The following is a 24,508-nucleotide window of genomic DNA, read 5'->3' on the forward strand; positions in this document are numbered from 1 at the left end:
TTGCTGCTTATCGTAGCGATAGTAAATCTAGTTTATGAAGAACATTTTGCCAAGGCAAGTGAGTGATGCTCAGCTCCCCAATGCTATTGCCTGGCAGCAGTTAGAGTACTACTGCTTGCGCAGTTACATACAAAGTTTATATGACCTGTATATATATTGTACCAAAAGAAGGATAACATAATATCCTGCTTGTTTAATACAGAAGCCGAAGTCACATATGTATGTTCCTTCATCATGCAATAGCTATATAATTAATAAAGCACTGCCTAAGTTTAGGTTATCTCATATTCTGCCACTACTGAACCAATATAGTACATTGAAATCAGGAAAATAACACACATTTTAGGTGAGAGGAAAACATAATTACACAATTCTAATAAGTGCTTGAACGAAATTGTAATCAATAACCTAGACATATTTGCCTATGCAATGTATTCTAGCTTTGTTACTTAAACTGTTGCTATAATACACCTTAAAATGTAAATTCTTATTTCCTTAGAATTCATACACATACTTCTCTTGGCTCAAAGTGGAAGTGTGTGTGTGTGTGTGTGTGTGTGTGTGTGTGTGTGTGTGTGTGTTTGTTAAGTAGATAAGTTGAGCAGGAAAAACAAAGGCTGTTGTACCATACTGTGAGGTTATTGCTTCAGGCTGGAGACCTGGGATGTGGCACAGCCTCTTTCCTATTATGGCAGTGGGCAACTTACATAATGATTAGCTGGGCAAACAGAGTCATCCTGACATTCAAGGAATGTGAAGATAGACGGGGTCATCCTCTATTACATACCAAAGATAGTTTTGTTTATTTGTTTTTTCCTCTTGTTTTCCTTCTAGGTTCAGCTCCTTAGGAATCAAACTATCTTAGATTTTCTTCTATAAATGGGACTGTGTGCGTAGTCAAGTGAGAGAGCTTTAATAGCTGGAATGCCTGACATTACCCACTATTGCTGTAGAGCAGGGCTAGGCAATCAGCCGGTGATAGTCATATTTCCTAAGTCGAAAATGCCAACACAAATAACACTGACAGTAAAAAGAAAGTAAGAAATACCTAATATTATAAACAGTGACAGGTACTAAATCCCAACAGCATAAATACCTATATGTAAGAAATGCCGACACAATCAAATGTCGACAGTGTGATTGCTGACATAATACGAGCGGGTCCACCGGCTGTATAATGTCAAAAGAAAGGGACCAAAAAGAAAGCACTAGGGGTTTTCCTACACCCCTGAGGCAGTAGGTGAAGGGTAATAATACGCAAGAAAGTGTTATAAATAAAGAAAACACCATTTTAGTTTGTAGAACTACAAGTCCCAGCCAGCTTGGGCTGCCATTAACAGTCTGGGCAAGCTGGTGCTTGTAGAACTACTAGCACCAGCATACCCATGGCAGCCAGGGCATTGTGGTATTTGGAGAACCACATGTGCCACCATGTCCTGACACCTAGGACTTGCTGAAACATGTAGTACCACTAAATAAAATGTTAAATAAACAACTACACCCTCTTTATAACCACATTATTTTAATAAAAATAATAAATAACAAAATACTTACCATCAGATGCCTTCTTCTGTATAGGATCCAATCTTCTTATTGTTCACTCCAAAAATGCTTGTAACCGTGTCCAAAATAAAACCCTAATATTCCAAAAGGTCCAGTAGCTGTCCACAAAAAATTATTTAGTCCTTGTAAATAATCTTATTGTCTTAGTTTCCAAAAGCTCCAAATTATATCCAAAAAGCCATGAAAATAATCTTCTTTCTTGCGCGTTATTACCCTACACCCACCACCCCAGGGGTGTAGGAAGAGTCCTAGTGCTTTCAGCACTGGCCTGGATATTCCTAGATGGGTGCTGCACAATTTTTTTGCAATCCCTAGGGAATCCAGCCCAATGCTGAAAAGCCTGGGGTTGGTTGTCATTATGGCAGGGAGACTCCCTGCCGCGTGTCCCCATGCAATAGTGCCACCCACTCCGGCTGTTTTTTCTTAGTGTTGGTTACGATGAAGTCGGGGGGACCCCACACATGTTTTTCCCCCAATTTCGCCGCAGCCAGCAGTAGGCTGGCAGCAGTAGGGTTAATAGTATTTGCAGTGGGGATCCATGCTTTTTTTTTTACATTATACAGCCGCCGGACTGCTTGCATTGCCTCTTTAATGACGGCAGTGTGACTGTTGGCATTTTCAGTGTCAGCAATCATGCTGTCTGCCTTTTATTGTGTCGGCATTTCTTACATATAGGTATTTATGGTGTTGGTATTTAGAACCTGTCACTGTGTATAATTTTAGGTATTTCTTACTTGTCACTATTTTAGGTGTCGGCATTTTACTGTCAGTGTTGTTGGTGTCGGCATTTTCATCTTAGGTATTTCGTACGGCACCCCAACCAGCACGTCATCATGCCCCTCCCACTTGCCCTTTGGACCTCCCTGTTTGCTTGACCATTACTACATCATACAGATTACTCAGTTAGTTGCCACCAATGCATTTTGTTAAATGAACAAGCCACAATCACAATTTGTTTTTCTTTTCTGTCTCCTTCATTATGGCTTTGAAGGTGGATGTAAAGGGACACAATTAATGTTAAACACACAGCCGTCATACAGCAGTTAGCACAGAAATCCCAGAGAATGGAATGCATTTTGCATTGAAATAGTATTGTTTGTCCTTGTATCATCAGCCATCACAGCCAGTGGCAGGGTGATGACAAATATGAAAGTGTGTGTACACTGCAAGAATGGGGAGCACATGAGACAGAGGAATAGTAAAATCACAGTCACTTGTTGACGAATGTAACCCTATCTCCCCTGCTCAGTGTAATTTTGTGTCTGTTGGCAAAGAACGGACAACCTCTTCTTTCGGCAGAAGTTACTCTTGTTACAGTGCCAAAGGGGCGTATTAAGAGTTTAACTCTATATAGCAAGAGTATATAGAGGGTCTCCAGCTTCACATTTGTGAATAAGTCATATTAATACATAAATTTTTGAGAGTTTATAGATTATTCACAAGTAAGACTTATAGATCATTTATGAGTAAGACTGCACTGAGCAATTCTGCGTGTAAACATATTAGACAGCATTGAAATGATATCTTGAAATTGCATTTGCATGACATAATATATTACCTCCATTGATGGTAAGGAATAGGTATGTACTGAATCCAGGATACAATCCTTGTGATCCAGTTTCAGGGTTGAAGAAAAACCTTTCTGTCTGGAGTTGACTTGTCCTCCAACTTCAGTGCTAATGAGATTGATTTATCGCTCCAAGAGCTAAAATTACACAGATTTGATTTAATTTTCCAAAAAGTTTTCAGATTGAGATTAATTTTAAAATATAGATTCTGTGCAGATCCAGATAAAGTGCAGCTACATTTAAAATGGAATAGTTGTGCCTGAAAAGATAATGGGCTACTGCTTTTAGTTTCAAATCCAGCTATGGGGAGCAAATCATTACCTGGTCAAACCATTTTGCGATGCAAGGGGTACAAATGAAAGGGAAAGCACACAAATACAGCACACTGCAGCTTAGAGTTCAGCTAGGACTTGCCCCCTCACAACTCTTTATCTGTCCACACATTTTAAATGTGCTCCCCTGCAGAAAATTAGCTAAAATGTAAAATTGTACCTTCTAGCTCAGGGGCTGGCTGGCACATTTTAGCTCGGGGGACGAGACTTAGCTCAGCAGCCTTTTAGGAACATTTTAGAGGAAAAAAAAACTTAAGGGATGGGCTTAGGGGACAGATGCCCGTCTGCCCCTAGTCCAAGCAGCCCCTGTTCTAGTTGGACGCACTCCTATCGCTTAATGAAGCACAAAACAACATATATTTATACATTGGTAAGATATGTAATGTAGACACATCCACATCAATATTACTAGACTGCTTCCCATTTACTGTTAGGCACTATGTGTATTTATGAGACAATGTCAGGGTTTACACGGCATAGTCCAAACAAAGCAGTTTCCATAAACCAGGAAGCTCGCTCTGGGTAGATATTAAAATGTGAGTTATAAACTCATTCCACACAATGAACTTTAGAATAATTGTCCTTTGTCCAAGTGGCAACCTTTTGGTTTAATGCAGTGAGACAATATTTACTTTGAAGTGTTAGTGGTCAGTGGAATGGCTGAGGCTACTTGGATGAACGTGTAAATAATTTCATTGGTGAGAATGCTCGCAGCTTTGAGTCATGCTAATCACCCTTATCCACGGAGATGATGCAGATCCATGCGGAATAATTGTTCTCCAAAGTTTGGACAGAACCGTGTGCAACTTTCTGTTTGTGTTAAGTGATGTGATGGAACATTTTACCAAGTGGATTTCTGGAGATTTTCCTTTTTCATGCGTGCATGAAAACAACACCATTCTGCCAAGGCTATGTCATATATTACATTTACTTTAGGCTTGGTGCTGGTGTTCTATTCTTTTTTGCGCACGGTACTAGAGGTCAGCAAACTCTGCATTTCAGCTGCCGCCTAATTTGATCATATGTGGAGCGCCCATTCTTTTGTTGGTTTTATCATATGTTATATTCTGCTTCTTCTATACACCAACTGCAAAACAGTTCTATTTACACGTAGCAGCAGGCAATCAAGCTGCACTTCTTAATAAGTACTGTATTTTGTAATAATTAAAACCCCCTGCACTAACTGGCCTCCATATTAGCTTAATTTAGGATCTTATAGAACCTTCCTCTTCTGATGTTTCAACTTCAATCCATTTAAAGGGCGATTATCAGTTATCATGTAAAACCAAGCTTTTTATATAGCTAAATGGGAACTTCAATTTTTTGACAAATTAACTGCATACATCATACACGTTTCATGTATAAACAGTCACCTCTGCTGCACAGTCCATATTATAATACATCCAACTATGCAGTCAGTCTGGTCCCCCGTACATTGTCATTTACAGGAGCTTACACTTCTTATATCTTACAGTCTTTATTTTATATATACAAATATAGATGATATGTAAATGGATTGTGGAGTGAAAGTAACGTGAAATAAATAAGCAGAGTTTAAGTATGATAAGTATAGACAGGTTGGTTTTCTCAGTATTGTTCTGCCTTTGCCATACACTCGCCATTCCAAGACTGAAATATAATATGGCTGAACAGTTGCTTATATGCTGGGCACATTCATAAATAGCTCAGTGGCACCACAACGCTAATAAACTGTTACCGAGCAGAACACTTTTACATTTGACCACTGTGATGTATATAGCTAATCTCGTAATTTTTGTGCTAGGCATTCAGAGTTTGTTTTAACATATTTTCTACTGTGTGATATGTAGGGACAAGCCGTAATTTAGAATATGTGTTTGATTAGTAACCAGTATTTGTATTGAATTTACTTTCCTTTACAGCAGGCTCAGTTAAGTCTTACCCAACACAGACTGACAGGTTAAGCCCTACTCATCACAGTAGTACTTCCACTGCATTGGGTTTTGTCATTCTGGTAATATGGTTAGCTCATGTCCTAAACTTGCAGTGGTATATAATTAAAACATGTTAGTGACACAAGCAATAGAGAGTACATGTGATACTACAAACCCAGGAAGGTGGTAACATACTTGCCAACTATTGTATACTAGGTCAAGTGGCAAGAGCAGGTGGGTGTGAATTAAATAACATCATTTTGGCCCCTTGACGCAATCCTGCATTGAATTGCGTCATTGAGGTCCACATACCGCCCTCTTCACTAGGAAGTGGGCAGGATCCGAGAGATAGTCCTGTTCTCCCAGTGGCTTTGGAAAGCTACCCAAAATTTGTGAGTCTCCCGGACATTCGAGGAGAGTAGGCAAGTATGGTCTATTACCTAGTAGATATTCATTCCAGACTTACACTCCCTCCCAGAGTGCTCTTAAAGGGTCACTATATTTAAAGTAAATATTAATCCAACATGGATGACATCATGAAACATTCACCAATAACATATGTAAGCAGAAATGTTTGATGTTTGGTTCACTAAACCAATGAAAATAATTGGAGAATTTTAAGTTACTCATTAGTGACGATATGAAAATAAACAACTAGTAGGTTAATTGGCTTCTGACAAAATTTATTGTAGTGTGTGTGTGTGTTCGTGTGGTAGGGAGTATAGATTGTAAGCTCCACTGGAGCAGGGACTGATGTAAAGGGTTATTCTCTGTAAATCACGTAATATAATAAATAAAGTGGCTACACCTTCAGCCAATTATTTACCCACTAGATCGTCAGTTGATGACACAGGCTACTTCTAAAAGAGAATTATGCCCACCAACAACCTGTAGTATCATTGCTGAATAGAGTTTTTTTGCTCAGCACGTTAGGTGCTACAGAGATAGTCTCACTGAAATAATGAAAATTACAGACAAATGATGTTTCCCAGTGATCAGTTCTCTTGAAGAAGAGCTGCTTACTTTCAATATTGCTATAAGAGGAAAATAGCATTTTGTTAATCATTGCAGTGATCCAGGGATTGGTGTCTTTAATCAGTTGCTAAAGCCATTCACTCATAAACAGGCTCTGTGAGTTTGATTTTAGCAACTTCCCCCTGTGACACTTGTTTCGGAGCCAGATGGTGTCAGTTTCTTTCCTCTCTCAATATGTGTTCATTCACAAGTCAATAGAACCATCCCTCTGCCGGCAGAGAGACTGTAGTGTAAACATGGGAATACCTACAGCAGTAATATTCCTAACTCCCAACACGTGTTTATAGGGGATATTGTTTGCATGTTGCATCATAATGTTACTTCTTTAAACTTCAGTCAAAAATTCCACAACAATCGTATGAAATGTTAAGAGAAAAAGAATAGTATATTATTTTTTACATTTTAAAGGGAACATTCAGACAAAATCAGCAAATGAATGACCATAAATCCACTATATTGAGGTCTAGTGCATGTACTTCAGCATGGGTAAATGTAAACTATGGGTGCTTTATTACTATAATTTATTTATATAGAACTAAGATAGTTCACATTGCTGTATAAACAACATTTATTAGCATATTTAGAACTAATCCCTGCCCCCTGGTTGTATACTCTATAATTTATCTAGCTACTATAATTTTATGTTTTATGTCAACATCAGTTTGTAAATTCCTTTCCTAAAATGTACTAATAAAACATGTTTAAAGAAAAAGACTAAAGTGTTTGACACATATAAACAGGTAATAATACAAGTAGCAGAGAGGCCACATTTCACTAAACTATATATACCATGAACTTAAACCATTGACAAGAATCAACTTATCACTTTAATCAGAAATAACCACACGACAACTTTATAAGTTGGCAAAAATAAACTTGTTTATTTATTTTATTCTAATTTTAATCCTGACCTAAAGCTGGCGGCGAGAGCATAGCAGTCAGCAGGCAAAACACAAAGCCAAACAGTGGGAGGCCATACCCTTGCCCACTGGTCCCAAGAGTAAACTCCTTTACGATTGACCTGGAGTTAAATTTGGGCTAACGAGGCGGCTGTGCCCCTCCTGGACTCGACATTGGCGCCCGCTCAAAGCCTTCCAAGGGGTCCTTCAGTCAGGGGGACCATGAGTCATGATTCTTCGGAGGGGGCAATGACCCCAGCCATACTAGTAACACCGTCTGCTCATTTACGGCTGACTGCCTGCTCTCCTACCGACACGATCAAACCTGTAAACCGAATCTCACCAGCCGGGCGGGAGGATGGCAAGCGATGCAGAAACAAGAGATCGGGCCGCCTACAGAAAGAGGATATAACTATAATCTCTGCTCCTCCCTGTGTCCTCATTGGCCATACCTGCATCATCATTGTTAACCTCTTTCTCAATGTTTAACTCCCTGTCAGCCCATATGTAATTAGTTTAGGCTCGTTCAGCCTATTACTTCACTCCTCATAGTTCAATTTAGTACATAGCCGTTTATAAATATTAAACACTGTATTCCCAGTATAATCTATAGTGTTGTACATAACATGGAAGGTTAAGGGGAAAATAATAGCAAAATGTGGGTAATGGCCTGGCTTGGTGGGGAGGCAGGGGTCTACTTCCTTTATAACTAAATACACTGAAAGCAGGGATGTTATATTGCCTCTTATGGCCAAATCCGCGGCATATATGAATGTACTAATAATTCTGTGTTGTATTTATAGTAGCTGATGGCACCAAATCTACTCTCCAGTCATGTCCTCTGGTTGTCTGAAATAGCAGTTTGTACAATTATACATTGTGCATATGATTTAAATTGATTTAATAAGAAACATATCTATCATTATTATTTCCATTCAAGTTATTTGTAGTACTAAAACTTGCTTCACTGGCAGGAATGACTGACAAAGGGTGATGAGGAACAAGCATCCGGACCAAATATAAATCCATGCCTACTGGACTTCAATTGCTGGAAAATCTAATTGTTGTGATCTGTGTGTGTACAGTGTCTCCCCTACTCTGGCTATTCCCCGCCTCACAGGCAGTGTTTCGCCATAGGAACACATTATTCATAATGTCTAACTGATTAGCGTAATTATAAAAATGACCTAATGTAGATTTCTCCTTTAAGACAATGGTTCATTTCCCACCACTTCATTACTTAACCGATGTTAAAATTAAATTCAATTATCCATAAGACCAAATAAACAGTCTTATGGAAAACTATGACAATCTATTTCAGTGCCTTATATACAGGTTTGGAGTTTAATGATAATTATGGCTGCAATAAAAGACTTTATTTAATAAGTTTCATTGTGTGACATCAAGAAAATACGGCTATTACCAGGAAAGTTTACTATATCAGATGTTATAGGGCTTTCAAAAGTAGGTAGGATGATTTTCATGACTATAGGAACTATATTGCCTACTATGTAATTCTTGTCAGATAAGGAGTTTTTTTTCATTAATGAGAACAATTACATCTGATCCCTACTTCACTCATGGTCTAGTTGCATTTTGAGTGACTTCACTGCGAATTGGAGTCAAGTAAACATTATTCTGGATATGTGATGCCTTGCGTCAGCCATAGAACATTGTTGCCCCTTGTGAAGAAAGCACTGTGTATTGTAAGGAGAGAATCTTGATGATATGTTTGCTTCATTTAGCAGATCTGCTTGTTCCAGACAATTCTCTGAACATCTGTGAGAGTTCAGTGTTTGTGGAAGGGAACATTTTTTTTCTTGGCCTCAGTTTTAACTATAAATATTTACTTCTTTCTTTTTTTCCCCTCTCTCTACCTTAAGAAAAAATGCAGTATATTAGTAGGCATCCTACCTTCAAACTGTATAGTCCATTTACGGCAATGACAGACTAAATAACCTCCCTGCATCTTGTATACCAAAAGATTTAAATATATTGTTCTGGTGGGACAGTTAGTATGAATAATGAAGCTTCTATTGACAACATATGTTGTTGTTTGGAGTTTTTGCACAATATTGATTGCAATGCTCTGTTTATAAAGAGATATGGATGCCATTTTATTTCACCTAAAATCAAAGTTGATGACTTGATTCATGGAAAGTAGATGTATATTTTTTGCCTCATTTAACAAGTAACAAATTCTATTTACTGAGTTCTACATCAAGGTGTCCAAACCTGACTGATAACAATTCTCACAATGGGGCACATTTATCAATTATCGGCAGAAATGAGAAATAGTTATCAATCCTTATCGCATGGATAAGGATTGAACTATTTCTCAAATTTATTAAAAACGGATCACAGAAACAGCAGTTCCAAAAAACTGCTGTTTCTGTGATAAAAAAAATCATACTTACCCCCCTCTTCGGGATGCGCTGTCTCAGGATCTCCTACTGGTCACCATTCGTTCCTTTTCATCCTTCAATTGCGCATGTGCAGTGCGAAGAACTGCACATGCGCACAAAGTTCCCCGCTCTTTCTCTGCAATTCTGCAGGCGCGGAGGGACAGGGAGGGATCATGTGATCCCTCCACACATGCGCTGTCCAGCTCTGCTTTTCGGAGTAGAGCTGACAGCATTGGATTTTTTCATTTATGATAATGTACGCCAGCTTTTCGGAACTTGTTAGATTGCAGCCGGGAGCAGTCACCATACTGTAGAATGGTGACTGCTCCCAAAAACGAAGAGGAGTGCAAAGCAGCAGATATCCATGATATCTGCTGCGGTGCACCTTTCATAAATTTGCGGAGGACACGGAGGCACCTTAATTACCCGGTAAGAGCACTATCGTGCTTTCTTAAATATGCCCCTATATTGTTTCCAGCAAAATGTAAAATTTCTTAAGACTGACATATACTTTAGAATTTAAAAGTTATCTGGTTCATAATAGATTTATCAACCTCTATAAATACCATCAAAATGTGTTGTAGTACATTTTACAACTATATCATTTACTTTTACTATATTGAATGTGATGTGCACCACCTATTGCTGTAGGCAAGTCTTTGAAAGTGATTTTTGCACTTCATAAATACTCTTTATGTTATTTCAAACAGATTTTCAGAAGCTGGTGGGCTGGTGTTTGACTACTGTTTGTGTTTGAAACAGAACTATGCCTAAACTATTGTTTATGGCACTCCATGTCTAGAGTTGAGAACCACTTCACAAAGTGCTGTAAAGCGTTTATAAGATTCAGTAGTTCTACGTGATTACAAGATAAATAAGTTGAAGTTGCATTTTATCATGAAAGCTTTCCTCTAACAACACTGTATTTTTACACAATACTAGGGGATTTTACATTACTTGTTATGATTAAATATTATCTTTTATTTATAAGGCTCCACAAAAGGTCAGCAGTGCCGTATATGACATATAAAGGTCACAGTGATATAGGAAAAACAAAATACAAAGACAAGTCATAGTGAATAAACAGATAATATACAGTTAACATCATAATGCAGATCAAATTATTTACTGGACATTGAGTGAGACTGATGGCAATGACCAGCATGAATTAGCCTAAGATTAAGAAGAAAACAGGGCTAGGAAAGCAAGCCAAGAGGTACAGGGGGTGATGGAATAGTAGAATGAGAACAGAGGGAAAGAGGGCCCTGCTCATGAGAGCTTACATCCTAAAAGAAAGGGGAAGACACAAATAGAGTGGTATTAATTGGGTATTGGGGGGGAGTGGGTGGTTTCTGTGGTGAGGATGATGATGATGAGAAAGAGCTGTATTTTGAATATATTCTGGAGGTGGAAGTAGCAGGATTGTGAAAGAGATAAAATGTGAGGTTTGAAGGAGAGGGAGGAGTTGAGGATGACCCCTAGGCTTCGGACTTGAGGGGCAAAAAACGAGAGGTAATAGAGACCTGGAAGTGGAGGAAGATTATTAGTTCAGTCTTGGAAATATTGAATTTAAGATAGTGCTGGGACATCCAAGATGAGGTTGACGAGAAACAGCACAAGACATGAGACATAAGGGAAGGGGAGAGGTTAGGGGATAAAATGTAGATTCGGACATCATCGGCATAGAGGTGGTACTGGAGGCCAAAGGAGCAGATGAGGACACCAAGGGGAGGAGATGTAGAGAGAGAAGAGCAGGGGGCCAAGAACGGATCCTTGGAGAACTCCCACAGGTAAGGGAAGAGGGGGGGGGGAGTCATGTGTAGAGACTGAAAAGGAGCGGTTGGTGAGGTAAGAGGAAAACCAGGAGAGGACAGTGTTACAGAGGCCTAGAGACTGGAGAGTTTGCAAAATGCGGGAGTGGTGAACAGTATCGAAGGCAGCAAAGATGTCGATTAGGATAAGAAGGGAGACTCTCATACAAAGCTGTAAGTAGGTTACCTAGAAAATAATTCATGTGCTACAGACCTGTCATATTGCTATTTATGGATAGTTATCACATAAAATTTAACATACTGTAAGTTGAAATGATTATACTAGTGAATTAACCTAGTGCCTTACGGACAGTGCTTATAAATAATGGAATATAATTTTCCTTATACACCATAAAAGTCATGTTGGAACAGGAAAAGAAGACATAATGTATAGGAAAACATTCCTATACATTTATAAATGGATTTTTGAACACCCGGCTTGATGTACAAATATTTGACTGTATCTCAAACATTCAGCAGTGAATGTTTGCAGAATACTGAACTTTTAATCTCTTATTGCTTTTGTATGTCAGACATTCCACATTGAAAATGTGGGCTTAATAATTCTATGAAAAGTTAGAGCATGTTAACATTTTTTTTGTAAGATAGTATTTATTTTTGTCAATTGATGATAGCGTGCTATTTGTGACAAGTAGGCTTGTTTGATGATATGGGAACAATGAATGTGAGAATGACAGCATTTGACAGCATTTTACAGAGCACAATGTTTAGCAGAAGTGTGAATGTGAAACCTGTCATTGGCTGGACCCCAGGCTTATTTATGCTCTGGGCCCTATTTTAACTAAAGTAAAATCCTATTGAAATAGAATACTGGTTAGAAAAAAATATATACCTTTCATATTGGCCGTCTTGAACATCAGGAGGTTGGGAGCATGGTTGTCAATAATCAATACATTTAATGGCTCTCAGAAACAAATACATAACATTTCCCCATTAGCAGGAATAAAACAGTAAAAACTATGAACCCCCTGCTGCACTACTGCACTGACCTCTGATCCATGCACTACTATTATTACATTTAATATATAAGGTATCAGTAAAATGTTGTCAGTGATCAATATCAGTAAAACATATTTTAAAGGGTTGGCATCACTACTTAAGGCCCTGTGCTATGTAAAGTGCTATCTATTGCTGAGCATCTGTTAATGGTGGATTTTAGTCTATGCCAGTGGATCCCAAACCGTCTCAGTGTGAGGCACCCTTAGGGTCTCCATAATTTTTTTAAGGCACCCCTAAGCCAAAATATTTACCAAGAAGTCTCCTGCCTTGCGTACAAACGGCCCTGGCTGAGGCACCCCTGTGAGATTGCCGCGGCACCCCAGGGAGCCACAGGACACAGTTTGGAAACCACTGGTCTATGCTAAGTGTGTAGTAACATCATGTAAATCTACTTATCAAAGAGGGAGATGTGGCCAAAATGATTATATATAGAATGCAGGGGTACAAAGAAAAGATTTGTCAGTGCCAGGGAAAAGGTGCATCCTCTATACACTGGAATACAGGTTATAGCATTAATGACTGCCTGGATGCAGCACCTTCTATATAATGGACAATAAACATATGATTGGGTGGTGTACAAGGCAGTGGCGGATCCGGGGGGGGCGATCGGGGCGATCGCCTCCCCTAGCAGGGGCTTGCTGCCGGCGGCTGCACATTATGTGCAGGTCCGTTCAGCAGTGACAGGCAGGGCCAGCGTGCTGCCCGGCCGCTCTGATTGTGTTTTAAACACAATCAGAGCATCCGGGCAGCACACTGTCCCTGCCTGTCACTGCTGAACGGACCTGCACATAGTATGCAGCCGCCGGCAGCCTCAGATGTCAAAAAGGGGGCGGGGCCTAAACCGCCCCCCCCCCTACATCGCCCCGGGTAGCAGTATTCTCTAGATACGCCCCTGGTACAAGGTATATAAGGCGTATGGCGGTTAGAAAGAATCCCAGTGACACCATCACACATGTTATATATTGTTCATACAAAAAACATTGGGCTGACTCCAAATTGTTTGGCACCTGTCTGGGGGTGCAATACCTAAATAGGGTGGCTGCATACCAAAGAGCATGTATAATTAGGCTTATCTGATACTTTTTTGTTTGTCCAAGTGCCAGCATGCCCAGCCAACCATGGGTATGCTAATGTTGGTAGGGAATTCAGCCCCATGCTGACCGGCCTGTGATTGGTTGTAATCAGTGCTTTTTTTGTAAAAAAAAAAAAGGTGCCGGAATTCACGTCTTATTAATCTTTTATGAAAAAAAATTATATATATATATATATATATATATATATATATATATATATATATACGCATAAATTTACTCCCTTCCTTGCCCCTCACACACTTGACAATTGTAAAATAAAATAATAACTCCTACCTCCTCCTGGTTGTCTGGCAAGGCTGCAGTCCAGATGACTGATGGAGTAAACGCAGGATATCTAGAGGGGAGGCCCCATATGTTAATTTAATAAAACAAGCATAACAACTGGACATCACTCACCTGTTACACACTGACATGTCCCCTGCTGCGGCTGCCTACCAACTTTTCTCACATATGGCCGCTAGCTATTCTCACCCCTATTCTGCACCCTGGTTTTTTTGTGGCCCTCTCTTTCCACCTCCCTCCTTTTTCTGTAGCCCTCTTTCTGCTCCCCTTCTTTATTCTGTAGCCCTCTTTCTGCTCCCCCTTTGTTCTGTAGCCCTCTTTCTGCTCCCCCTTTATTCTGTAGCCCTCTTTCTGCTCCCCCTTTATTCTGTAGCCTTCTTTCTGCTCCCCCTCTATTCTGTAGCCTTCTTTCTGCTCCCCCTCTATTCTGTAGCCTTCTTTCTGCTCCCCCTCTATTCTGTAGCCTTCTTTCTGCTCCCCCTCTATTCTGTAGCCCTCTTTCTGCTCCCCCTCTATTCTATAGCCTTCTTTCTGCTCCCCCTCTATTCTGTAGCCCTCTTTCTGCTCCCCCTTTATTCTGTAGCCTTCTTTCTGCTCCTCTTTTATTCTGTAGCCTTCTTTCTGCTCCCCCTCTATTCTGTAGCCTTCTTTCTGCTCCCCCTCTATTCTGTAGCCTTCTTTCTGCTCCCCCTCTATCCTGTAGCCCTCTTTCTGCTCCCCCTCTATTCTATAGCCTTCTTTCTGCTCCCCCTCTATTCTGTAGCCCTCTTTCTGCTCCCCCTTTATTCTGTAGCCTTCTTTCTGCTCCCCTTTTATTTTGTAGCCTTCTTTCTGCTCCCCCTCTATTCTGTAGCCCTCTTTCTGCTCCCCCCCTATTCTGTAGCCCTCTTTCTGCTCCCCCTTTATTCTGTAGCCTTCTTTCTGCTCCTCTTTTATTCTGTAGCCTTCTTTCTGCTCCCCCTCTATTCTGTAGCCTTCTTTCTGCTCCCCCTCTATTCTGTAGCCTTCTTTCTGCTCCCCCTCTATTCTGTAGCCCTCTTTCTGCTCCCCCTCTATTCTATAGCCTTCTTTCTGCTCCCCCTCTATTCTGTAGCCTTCTTTCTGCTCCCCCTTTATTCTGTAGCCTTCTTTCTGCTCCCCCTCTATTCTGTAGCCTTCTTTCTGCTCCCCCTCTATTCTGTAGCCCTCTTTCTGCTCCCCCTTTATTCTGTAGCCTTCTTTCTGCTCCCCTTTTATTTTGTAGCCTTCTTTCTGCTCCCCCTCTATTCTGTAGCCTTCTTTCTGCTCCTCCTCTATTCTGTAGCCTTCTTTATGCTCCCCCTCTATTCTGTAGCCTTCTTTCTGCTCCCCCTCTATTCTGTAGCCTTCTTTCTGCTCCCCCTCTATTCTGTAGCCCTCTTTCTGCTCCCCCTCTATTCTGTAGCCTTCTTTCTGCTCCCCCTCTATTCTGTAGCCTTCTTTCTGCTCGCCCTTTGTTTTTCTGTAGCCCTCTTTCTGCTCCCCCTTTATTCTGTAGCCTTCTTTCTGCTCGCCCTTTGTTTTTCTGTAGCCCTCTTCTACTTTCGCCCCTTCCCGCTTTCTGTAGTCAGTATTACTTACCTTCTTTGCATACTTCTTTTCAATCTTCTTAGTTCGATCGCTGCTCCTCCCGCTGCCCTGCTTCCGGCCAATTAAAGCAGGACACACACACACACACACAGATCCGGTGCTGCACTGTAGCAGCACCGCGGAGAAAAAAAAAAGTAAAAAAGAAAGGTGCCGGAACGCCATTCCCAGCGTTCAATGGGAAAAAAAGCACTGGTTGTAATTATGGCACTGAGACCCCACGCTACGAGTTCCCCTGCTATAGTGCCACCAGTCCTGGCTGGCAAAGCCTGGTGTTGTTACCCCAAGCTTTTTGGTTCCCTGATTTTGCTAGTACAGCCTAGGCTGGCAGCACTAGGATTAAAATGTTTGGGGGAGGGGCATACTGTTTAATTCTTTTTTTTTTTTTATTGACACTTTTTATTTTTTAAAAGTTCTTCTGTTTATGTTTTGTTATGTTGTGCTGGCGGTAGTGCCGGCATTGCTGCTTATAAGTTAATGCTGTCTGTCGACATTACAACCTGTCGACAGCCACAATGTCAACATTTTAACTGTGTCGACATTCTGATTGTCGACAGTATGGTTTCGCCATTTTGGCTACATCCCGTAGGGTGTGCATTGTAATTGGCCCCCAATGATGGCAGATAATGTGCAGATAAGATGTTAATGATATCTAAAAGTTTATTATAGTATTATTATTTTCAAAATTAGACAGATTGATACTAGTATCATGTTTATGGCCTATTTTGTCTCCATCACCTATTTTTTCCCCCCCACAAATTACTAAAGTAAAAAAAAAATAAGAATGGAATTATTATTATTATTACTATTATTATTATTATTATTATTGCTATTATTATAATTTACTATTATTTTTATTTCTATTATTATTCTTATTAATATTATTATTATTATTATTATTATTTTTACTAGCATTTTTTTATTTATGGCTCTAGTGGCGATAATGAAACAGTATCCATTTCTCTTATAATAAAATGTGTATTATTTCCCTTAAGGTAAAAATAAAAGAATGTGTGCAATACATCATCATTCATCTGCTTAGTAATCTGAGGTGCCTAAAGGCAACGAGCCAGCAAGACGTGACAGGACAAAGGAGCTTCCATTCTTGTTATGTCAGACAATTACAGCTTATAGCAGAAAGCAACATGGTCACCATATTCATTCAACACTCCCATGCATCTATCAAACATATTAAGAGGACAGCCTGAAAATATGTGTAAAGCACAATGAGAGCTTACTCTGTCTCTTCCAGTGTGTTTTATAGTGCATAGCACACTTGCATGTAGGCGCCAGGGCTAAGATTGCCTTATTTAAATTTATTACATATTGTTTTGTGAGTCTGCAACCTTACATGCCTACAAGAGATCTTTACGGGCAATGGTGGCCCTTCTGAACACACATAGATAGCGTCTGAATGATGGGAGTTTCAGGGAGGTCACTAGGAATAATTAGCTTACTTAATTACAAACAATTAAAAAGAAAATTCAGATAATAAACTTCTAAGAAAAGAAACGTGCATGCCATTGGAGAGCCATTATAACTCTTTCCATTGATTTAATGCTTTGCATGCTGAGCAGAATACTGTAACAATGGGGATATATGTTTTGGTACAGTTGCATGCCATACTTTGAACACCCAAGGGTTTCATCATCGACTCAGCGGGCTACTGTGCTCGTTTAATTTCCTAGCAGTTGGAGTGGTATTTATTGAACCTTGGAGAGCCATGTATCCCGCCATTCTGATCCTCTAAAATTCCTGGGCATTGTGAGTTCCCTTCACTTTCACAGTTCTGGGCAATTCACAATTCTCAATTCAACTGAGACCTAAGATAAAACCATAGCATTACACTATCATTGGGATTAATATTTGTATATGCTGGTGATACTACATTTAAGGCTGTAAAATAGACATAAACAACATTCACAATTTGCTTGGATGAATACCAGTATTTATACAGATTACAAAAACCACCTGTTTCAACTAAGCAAAGGACAGCCCTGTATGACACATTCTTCTTTAATTTACTACAATTTGGCACTTTTCACCTCTCATCCAGCTGTAGAAAAAAACTGTGTTTTATCAATTGCATTATAGGATCAGCGGATGGGCTATGCACAAAGGTCAGCCTCTTAAACATACATTAAGGAGGAGTAAACATTCCATGAAGGCCCTTCTTGGGAGGCTGCTTTCTATATATCCTTATGTCATGTGTTACCAAACACTTGTCAGGGGTGATTACAGCTCAGGACATCACTGTCAGAATGAAGAGATACAGTTATTAATGTAGCTGGTAATCTATTTATGTAAGGTTTGTGGGAGCCATAAATGATCTCATATTTATGTTTTCCTTTTCACAGGGAGGGAAGAAGACCTATCAGGGGCCATGTGCGGGACGAGATTGCAGCGGGGGCTGCAAATGCTTTCCAGAGAAAGGAGCTCGGGTAAGTTTTTTTTCTTCTTTCCACAGTGAATAGAAACATTTGCATCTCTTATCTGTAACTTTTTTCCACAAAGTACATCTGGAGAAACATGAGTCCGGTAAGATCATGCATCTGTGCAAGAGATGGAGAACAGCTGTGTGCTCATGCGGTCTCCTGACCTGAGAGGAGGCCTGCAAGACATTGGCTTGTGTCACCCTCTTTGTAGCTGTCATGCTGTTGAACACATGTTTTAGTAGGGCTGGAGTTCCAGGATCTAAGAGCTGTTAAGTTCTACTGTTGAGTAGGTTGCTAGAGCAGGCTATAATATGTTGTTTAATAGACCTTCCTGAATATAGATGAGTTAATGTGGTTTGCCATATAAGTAATATATGTAATCAGGTAATCAGGTATGGCTCTGTATGTAAGCTTGTATCTGTGCATTCCCTGGTACTAATCTGGCTTTGTTTTGGATGGTACCATATAAGTGCCTTCTTTCCTTATGAATGTTTTTACTATCATAACCTTGACAGTAATACGTCCATCTGTGGACAGTTACCCGGCACCATGTTCACAGAACAGTGAAAACAGTGTCAGTGCTTGTCAAAATAGGGGTGTATTGATTACTAGGACAAGCTAAGTAACTAAGCTCACTGCAGTTTTTACAAACGCTGGAGCGTTGTTGGCTCATTGCGGCCATGGTCCCTCTGTTGAGTGTGAAATCTGCTGAGAGGTTTGTCATCATGATTAATGCATATATTCACAAGCACTGATGCTTGGGGAAGGCAGAGCATAGCACACCACAGGAGGATGTACAACCACTTGTGAGTATGTAGCATTATATATATATATACATATATCTGCCATGTGATCCAACAGAGAACAGCAGAGAATAAGGGTCAATGAAGAGTAACCATCAAGGCAGAGAAAGGACACAACACTATGAATGTCTTCACAGTGCAATTTGACTCTGCTGAGTATCCTTCTTCATAAGACATTGCACACATAGACATACCCTATATATACTTTATATATATATATATATACTTTTATACATCTACTTTTCATGAGCTGCTACTCTGTGGTGTCTCAAGAGTGTAGTGACTGTACTTGTGACCTAGATTGTGTCTTATTACTACATATCATCATCATTTATTTATATAGTGCCACTAATTCCGCAGCGCTGTACAGAGAACTCACTCACATCAGTCCCTGCCCCATTGGGGCTTACAGTCTAAATTCCCTAATATAGACACACACTCACACACACAGACAGACAAACAGGGAGACAGACAGAGACTAAGGTCAATTTTTGATAGCAGCCAATTAACCTACCAGTATGTTTTTGGAGTGTGGGAGGAAACCGGAGCACCCGGAGAAAACCCACGCAAACACAGGGAGAACATACAAACTCCACACAGATAAGGCCATGATCAGGAATCTAACTCATGACCCCAGTGCTGTGAGGCAGAAGTGCTAACCACTAGGCCACTGTGCTGCCCCTGTAAGCACAGTGTGTCACCTTTGTGCCTGAGGTACAGTCAAGCTTTGGTAAAAATATATTGAAAAACGGAATTAGGGCTAAGACTTAATTTGCCTTAATAATCCTGGAATAAATAAAACTAATAAAAATGAAGAACAATAGGATTCCATTGAATTTCTTTGGCAGATAGTAAACGTTTTAGTCACATTGTGCACCACTCTTCTTTAGATTCATTGCATGTTTGGGTGTTAAACCCCTATTGGCAATCAAAGAAAAAGGAAAGTGATTTCTCAGTAAAGGGATATTTGTAACAGCTGTTGTGTGTCCAATTATTTAAACTGTATTGAAAGTTCACATTAATTAAGCCACCATGACATCTAAATGTGTATCGAATTATTATTATTTCTTTATGACTGACAGTGTAAGAGCAGCTTGAGTTGACATGAAAGCTACCCCAGCTGTTACCCGTAACGGGGAGAGATAAGGGGTTCCCATATCAGCCATTCTCTTCTTTCAGCCCTTGGCATGACTGCTTGAACTAGCTTTAGAGGTGTTGAAACTGTACTAAAAGCTGTTGCCATCCCCTTATGTCATGAAGTTTGGTCTGTTTTTACATCTTAGAAATCAGAAAATCTGATTATCCTATGTTTGTTTGTTTGTGATTGTTTTTCTGTTTTCTTTAGCCCTAAGCAACATTTTAGTTTGTTTAGATCCCATGAGCCACCTTCCATCTTGTTATATAAAAATCTCTGCTGGCTGTTTAGCCTAATCCACTGTAAAACTGGTTGTAAACTACAGTGAAGTGCACTAAATTGTTTCATAGAAAGTAGGTTTTAGATGAGAGACTTTGTAAAATCACTTTTCAAGCGCGGCTGTCACCATAGTCTGTGCAACTAAATAAAAAGGTTCCCAGGATTGTAAATAATGAGTAACTTTTGCACAGTTGTAGATATTAGACATCCAGCAAAGATTCACTCCCATAAAACCCTTTAATCTGATTAGCACCCGCCTGAGTTTAAAGATTTACCATTCCATAGACAAAAAATGAAAGGAATTTGTTTCATGTTACAAAAGTCCTCATTTGGAGAAAAAAAAAGAAAGGGAATAACTACCAATTATCCTCATTCCTGTTGTAATTGTGTGAGAGGGAAATTAATGGTTAGCAGTACGTGCAGTTACAGTGCAGCAGAGTATGTCTCGTCATACCCATTGTAGGTGAGCGAGAGAGAAAGTATTGGTTAGCCTTATAGTGAATGCAGCAGGCACAGTCACATTGTGCATAGTGGAACTTACTGGACGACGGATACCGCTTTGTTGCAGGCAATTTAAAAAGAAACAGTGACTGACATGCTGTAGATAATCTATCCCTTCATTAAAATGTCATTTGTATCAAAACATACACTTCAGAATCTTGAAAATTAGACCACTGTGTTCCAACCAGAGGGACATATAACTATAACCATTGTTTCCACTTGCAAATACAAACTGTTCCTAGACAAAGGAAATTATAAAATCTAGATAATAATATATGTATAAACAGTGAGTTCTGATGCCATTGCTTATAATGGATGAGTTCTAATGTCATCACTTCAGAGTTCATTAGGGAAACTTTTGTAATATATGGAATAACTCCTCTCCTTCTGTAAATTATTACATATATTAGAAATCACCTTAGATTTCTATGACCTGTATAACAACAATGTTATATGGTAAAATAAATATTGATGACGTCTAATATTTCTATAATTTACAGTATTGACTGTATCATACATATACTGTACAAGTTAACCCGTGCATGATACTCATGCATTCTAGTCAAATCAAGCTACTTAAGGTGTTAAAAAGGTTCTTGTCATGCATTCGGGCCTAGCCCAGGCCTCCTCAGGGGAAGAGCGTTACTACCCAACGTAAGCGCCCTCTTTTAACGTGGTTTTGTCCACATGTCACCACCTCATCATTTTTCTCCATCACCTCATCCTTCATCTTTATCGCCACATCTATCCAGATGTCTATCCAGACACAGGGATCTCTCTCAGCGGTCCTGAGTATCACACTCCTCTCACTCTGTCACCCCCGGCAACCACCAACCACTCCCAACTGTCACCCCCGGCAACCACCAACCACTCCCAACTGTCACCCCCGGCAACCACCAACCACTCCCAACTGTCACCCCCGGCAACCACCAACCACTCCCAACTGTCACTTCTCCTTCAAGAAATATATATATATTTTTTTTAAATCTTTATAAACACTTTTAACAATTAACAAATTAAATTAACAAATTAAAAACATCTTAGTATAGCCCTTTCAGCCCTTTCTGAGTTTTTTCCACACACACTAAGAATTTAGTAGGTCAGTGTATAACTCCGCCCAGCAGGTGGCGCTGCAGCTTGTTTTGGTTTTTTTTCAGACACACACTCACACAGACTTACACACGCCACTAGGCTTTTATATTATAGATATTGTATTATATGTCAGTAAACAATTTTTGCTTTTAGTTTTTATTATCTATATTATAATTTATTTATATTGCACCTCCATATTAAACAAAGCTGTACATAGAGTATTTGTCGCTTACATCAGTCCATGCCTATTTGGTGCTTACAGTCTAAATGTCCTAATACACAAGCACACACGATAGGGTCCATTTTAATCAGCAGCCAATTAACCTGTTATGTATGTCTTTAAAGTGTGAGGGGAAAACCAGCCGAGAACATACAAAATCCATACACATAAGGCCAAGGATCGAACTCATAACCCTAGCATTGTGAGGCAACAATGCTGACGATTGTACTACAGTGCTGTCTATGGGGCAGATTAAATTCAACGCAAGGTGACGCAATGTGTTTTCGGGAACAGCCCACAGATTTTTTTGCAGGAAATCTCTGCTCATTTTTCCTCAAGTCCCATAGAGGTGGGCAGAAAAATGAACTGAGAATACTTACTGTGATAGCCGGCAAAATACACATCCGAACAGCGAGGCGATGTTCAGTGGTGTCTTGCATGGTATTGAATCTATCTGACCCTGTTTGTGTTTTTTTATTACATAATTACTATATTATTTCTTGTGGCAGTATGCACAAGATACATATCCTATTATACGCTATTCAGCCTTTGCCCAAACCATTGTACTTTCTTTCTGGCTTCAGTATGCATTTTTGGCCATGTTTTATACAATTAGAGTTAGTTTTCTTTTGTGCTCTCTGTATTAGATACAATAGTAGCTGAGAGCACTTTTTGTTGTATCCCAGGATAACAGAAGTGAACAAGTCTGCTTGATGATATTTAATTAATGTTGTAGGAGAGCATGTACAAGCCAATAAGGTGAAGTCATATCAAGGTAAAAACCCATTTAAAACACGTATCAGCCATCACAGTGAAAAACACTACAACTGTGTAGCAACAAAGATGTGTAGGTTATTGACGTGCAAATGTGTCTCTAAGCTCTAGCGTGTCATTCATAGATATTAGTCAAATCCATCAGTCAGTTAGATTTCTAAACAATCCGAAGAGTATGTCCCACTCCCACCAGAGTTTGGCCATTTTTGTTTCCCCTTTTGTGGAAACTATCCATCTTTTCATAGAAATGGACAATGTAACTGCCCGTTACCTGAGGTAGATGAACCATGGTTGTAAATGCTTTTAAATACAAGCAGATTTGCCAAGTTTTTAAGAGAAGACAGTGGTTGTACATAACTGTTCTTTAATTGTGCTTTTCAAAAGTTAACAAAGGAAATGTTTCAACCTACTGGGTGGTCTCCTGCATGAACAGTTCACTGCATAGGTTAAAACAGTATTTAAACAAAAAAAAAAGTTAAGTGGTTCTGGATCTACAGTCTGGTTAGTTAACAATCTAAACATGATTGTGAATGTGATAAGTAAAGAGAACGTACAGTGACTTTATTTCCAATTTATTTTCAAACTCTAAGCAACAACTGTCACATAAGAAGAGTTGACAAATTATGATTCCAGGGCAATTTATGAAACATATGGCTTATTTTCATTTTTTTTAATCCCGTCAAGAGTGCAGTTAAACCAATCTAAGTCCATATTGTAAATGTTTGTATTTAAAGTAAGTATACAATATTTTTTCTATATATAACGCTTGATAGATTACTCGCATGACAAAGAAGTTGTGCATTTGCTCAAACACATTGGGCCTGAGTCATTAAGGCAAAAAAGGAGCAAATGTTCTCTGGAACAAACCATGTTACAATTGAAGGGGTGCAAATCAGTTTATTATTTTGCACATAAGTTAAATACTGGCTGTTTTTTTATGTAGCACACAAATACTTGACAGCTTTATTATTACACTGAAATTTAAAGTTGATCTAGGACATGTCCTATCCCAACTATAAATCTGTCCACACATTTTAGATTTACCCCCCTCCAATGCAACATGGTTTTGCCCAGGTGCAAATTTTACTCCTTTTTTATGTTTTGCTCTCCTTATTGACTCGGGCCCATTGTCTCTCTCGCGGTCAGGTGGAGTTCTCATTAGATGAAACTATAATAAAATATGTTCAAACATTTTACTTAAGCTTTTTTAAGAATGACAATATATAAGAGGTGGACACACACACCACCCATTCAACACACATTGCATTGTAACAAAAGAAACACATTTATATAAAGCCATCAGGTCAGTTTGTGAAAACATAATTATGAACACAGTAGGGTTATTTACTAATATTGCTCAAAGGTGAAAATTTACCTTACAAGCATAGCAACAAATCAGCAATTAGCTTCCATCTGTCTTTTGCTAATGATACATTGAAAGCAAACTTCTGATTGGCTGCCATGGTTTTACTGCAGATTTGCTCTTTTCAACAGTGTTAGTAAATAACCTTCAGTCTATCCATTAAATAATGTAGTGGAGCCATTAATGAACTTGAACCATGGAGAGAGGGTATGCTGAAAGGGACATGTTCATCCATCAGACCCAATAGGCACATTTCTATTGTGTGACTTGCAGGGAAGGAGCAGCTGGTGTTTAGAAAAGTAATGTCTAGTGTCCAGAGGAATGACAACATTAGGAAACAGCCAGATCATATGTAAAAAGAGCCTAAATCTGTGCCACA

The 24,508-nt window shown here is 39.4% G+C and overlaps 1 protein-coding gene across 4 annotated transcripts in view; it reads left to right on the forward strand.

Annotated features, from left to right (window-relative positions):
• The window catches only part of COL4A6 (collagen type IV alpha 6 chain), a 222,775-nt gene that overhangs the window by 49,665 nt on the left and 148,602 nt on the right, over positions 1 to 24,508 (forward strand). For all 4 annotated transcript variants that reach the window (XM_075184345.1, XM_075184348.1, XM_075184346.1 and 1 more), the window contains exon 4: positions 17,885 to 17,968. In XM_075184345.1, the coding sequence (XP_075040446.1) occupies positions 17,885 to 17,968 (84 nt within the window). The remainder of the gene's footprint in view (positions 1 to 17,884; positions 17,969 to 24,508) is intronic.

The sequence above is a fragment of the Mixophyes fleayi genome, chromosome 9 (assembly GCF_038048845.1).
Source record: "Mixophyes fleayi isolate aMixFle1 chromosome 9, aMixFle1.hap1, whole genome shotgun sequence".
In the NCBI taxonomy this organism is placed as follows: domain Eukaryota; kingdom Metazoa; phylum Chordata; class Amphibia; order Anura; family Limnodynastidae; genus Mixophyes; species Mixophyes fleayi.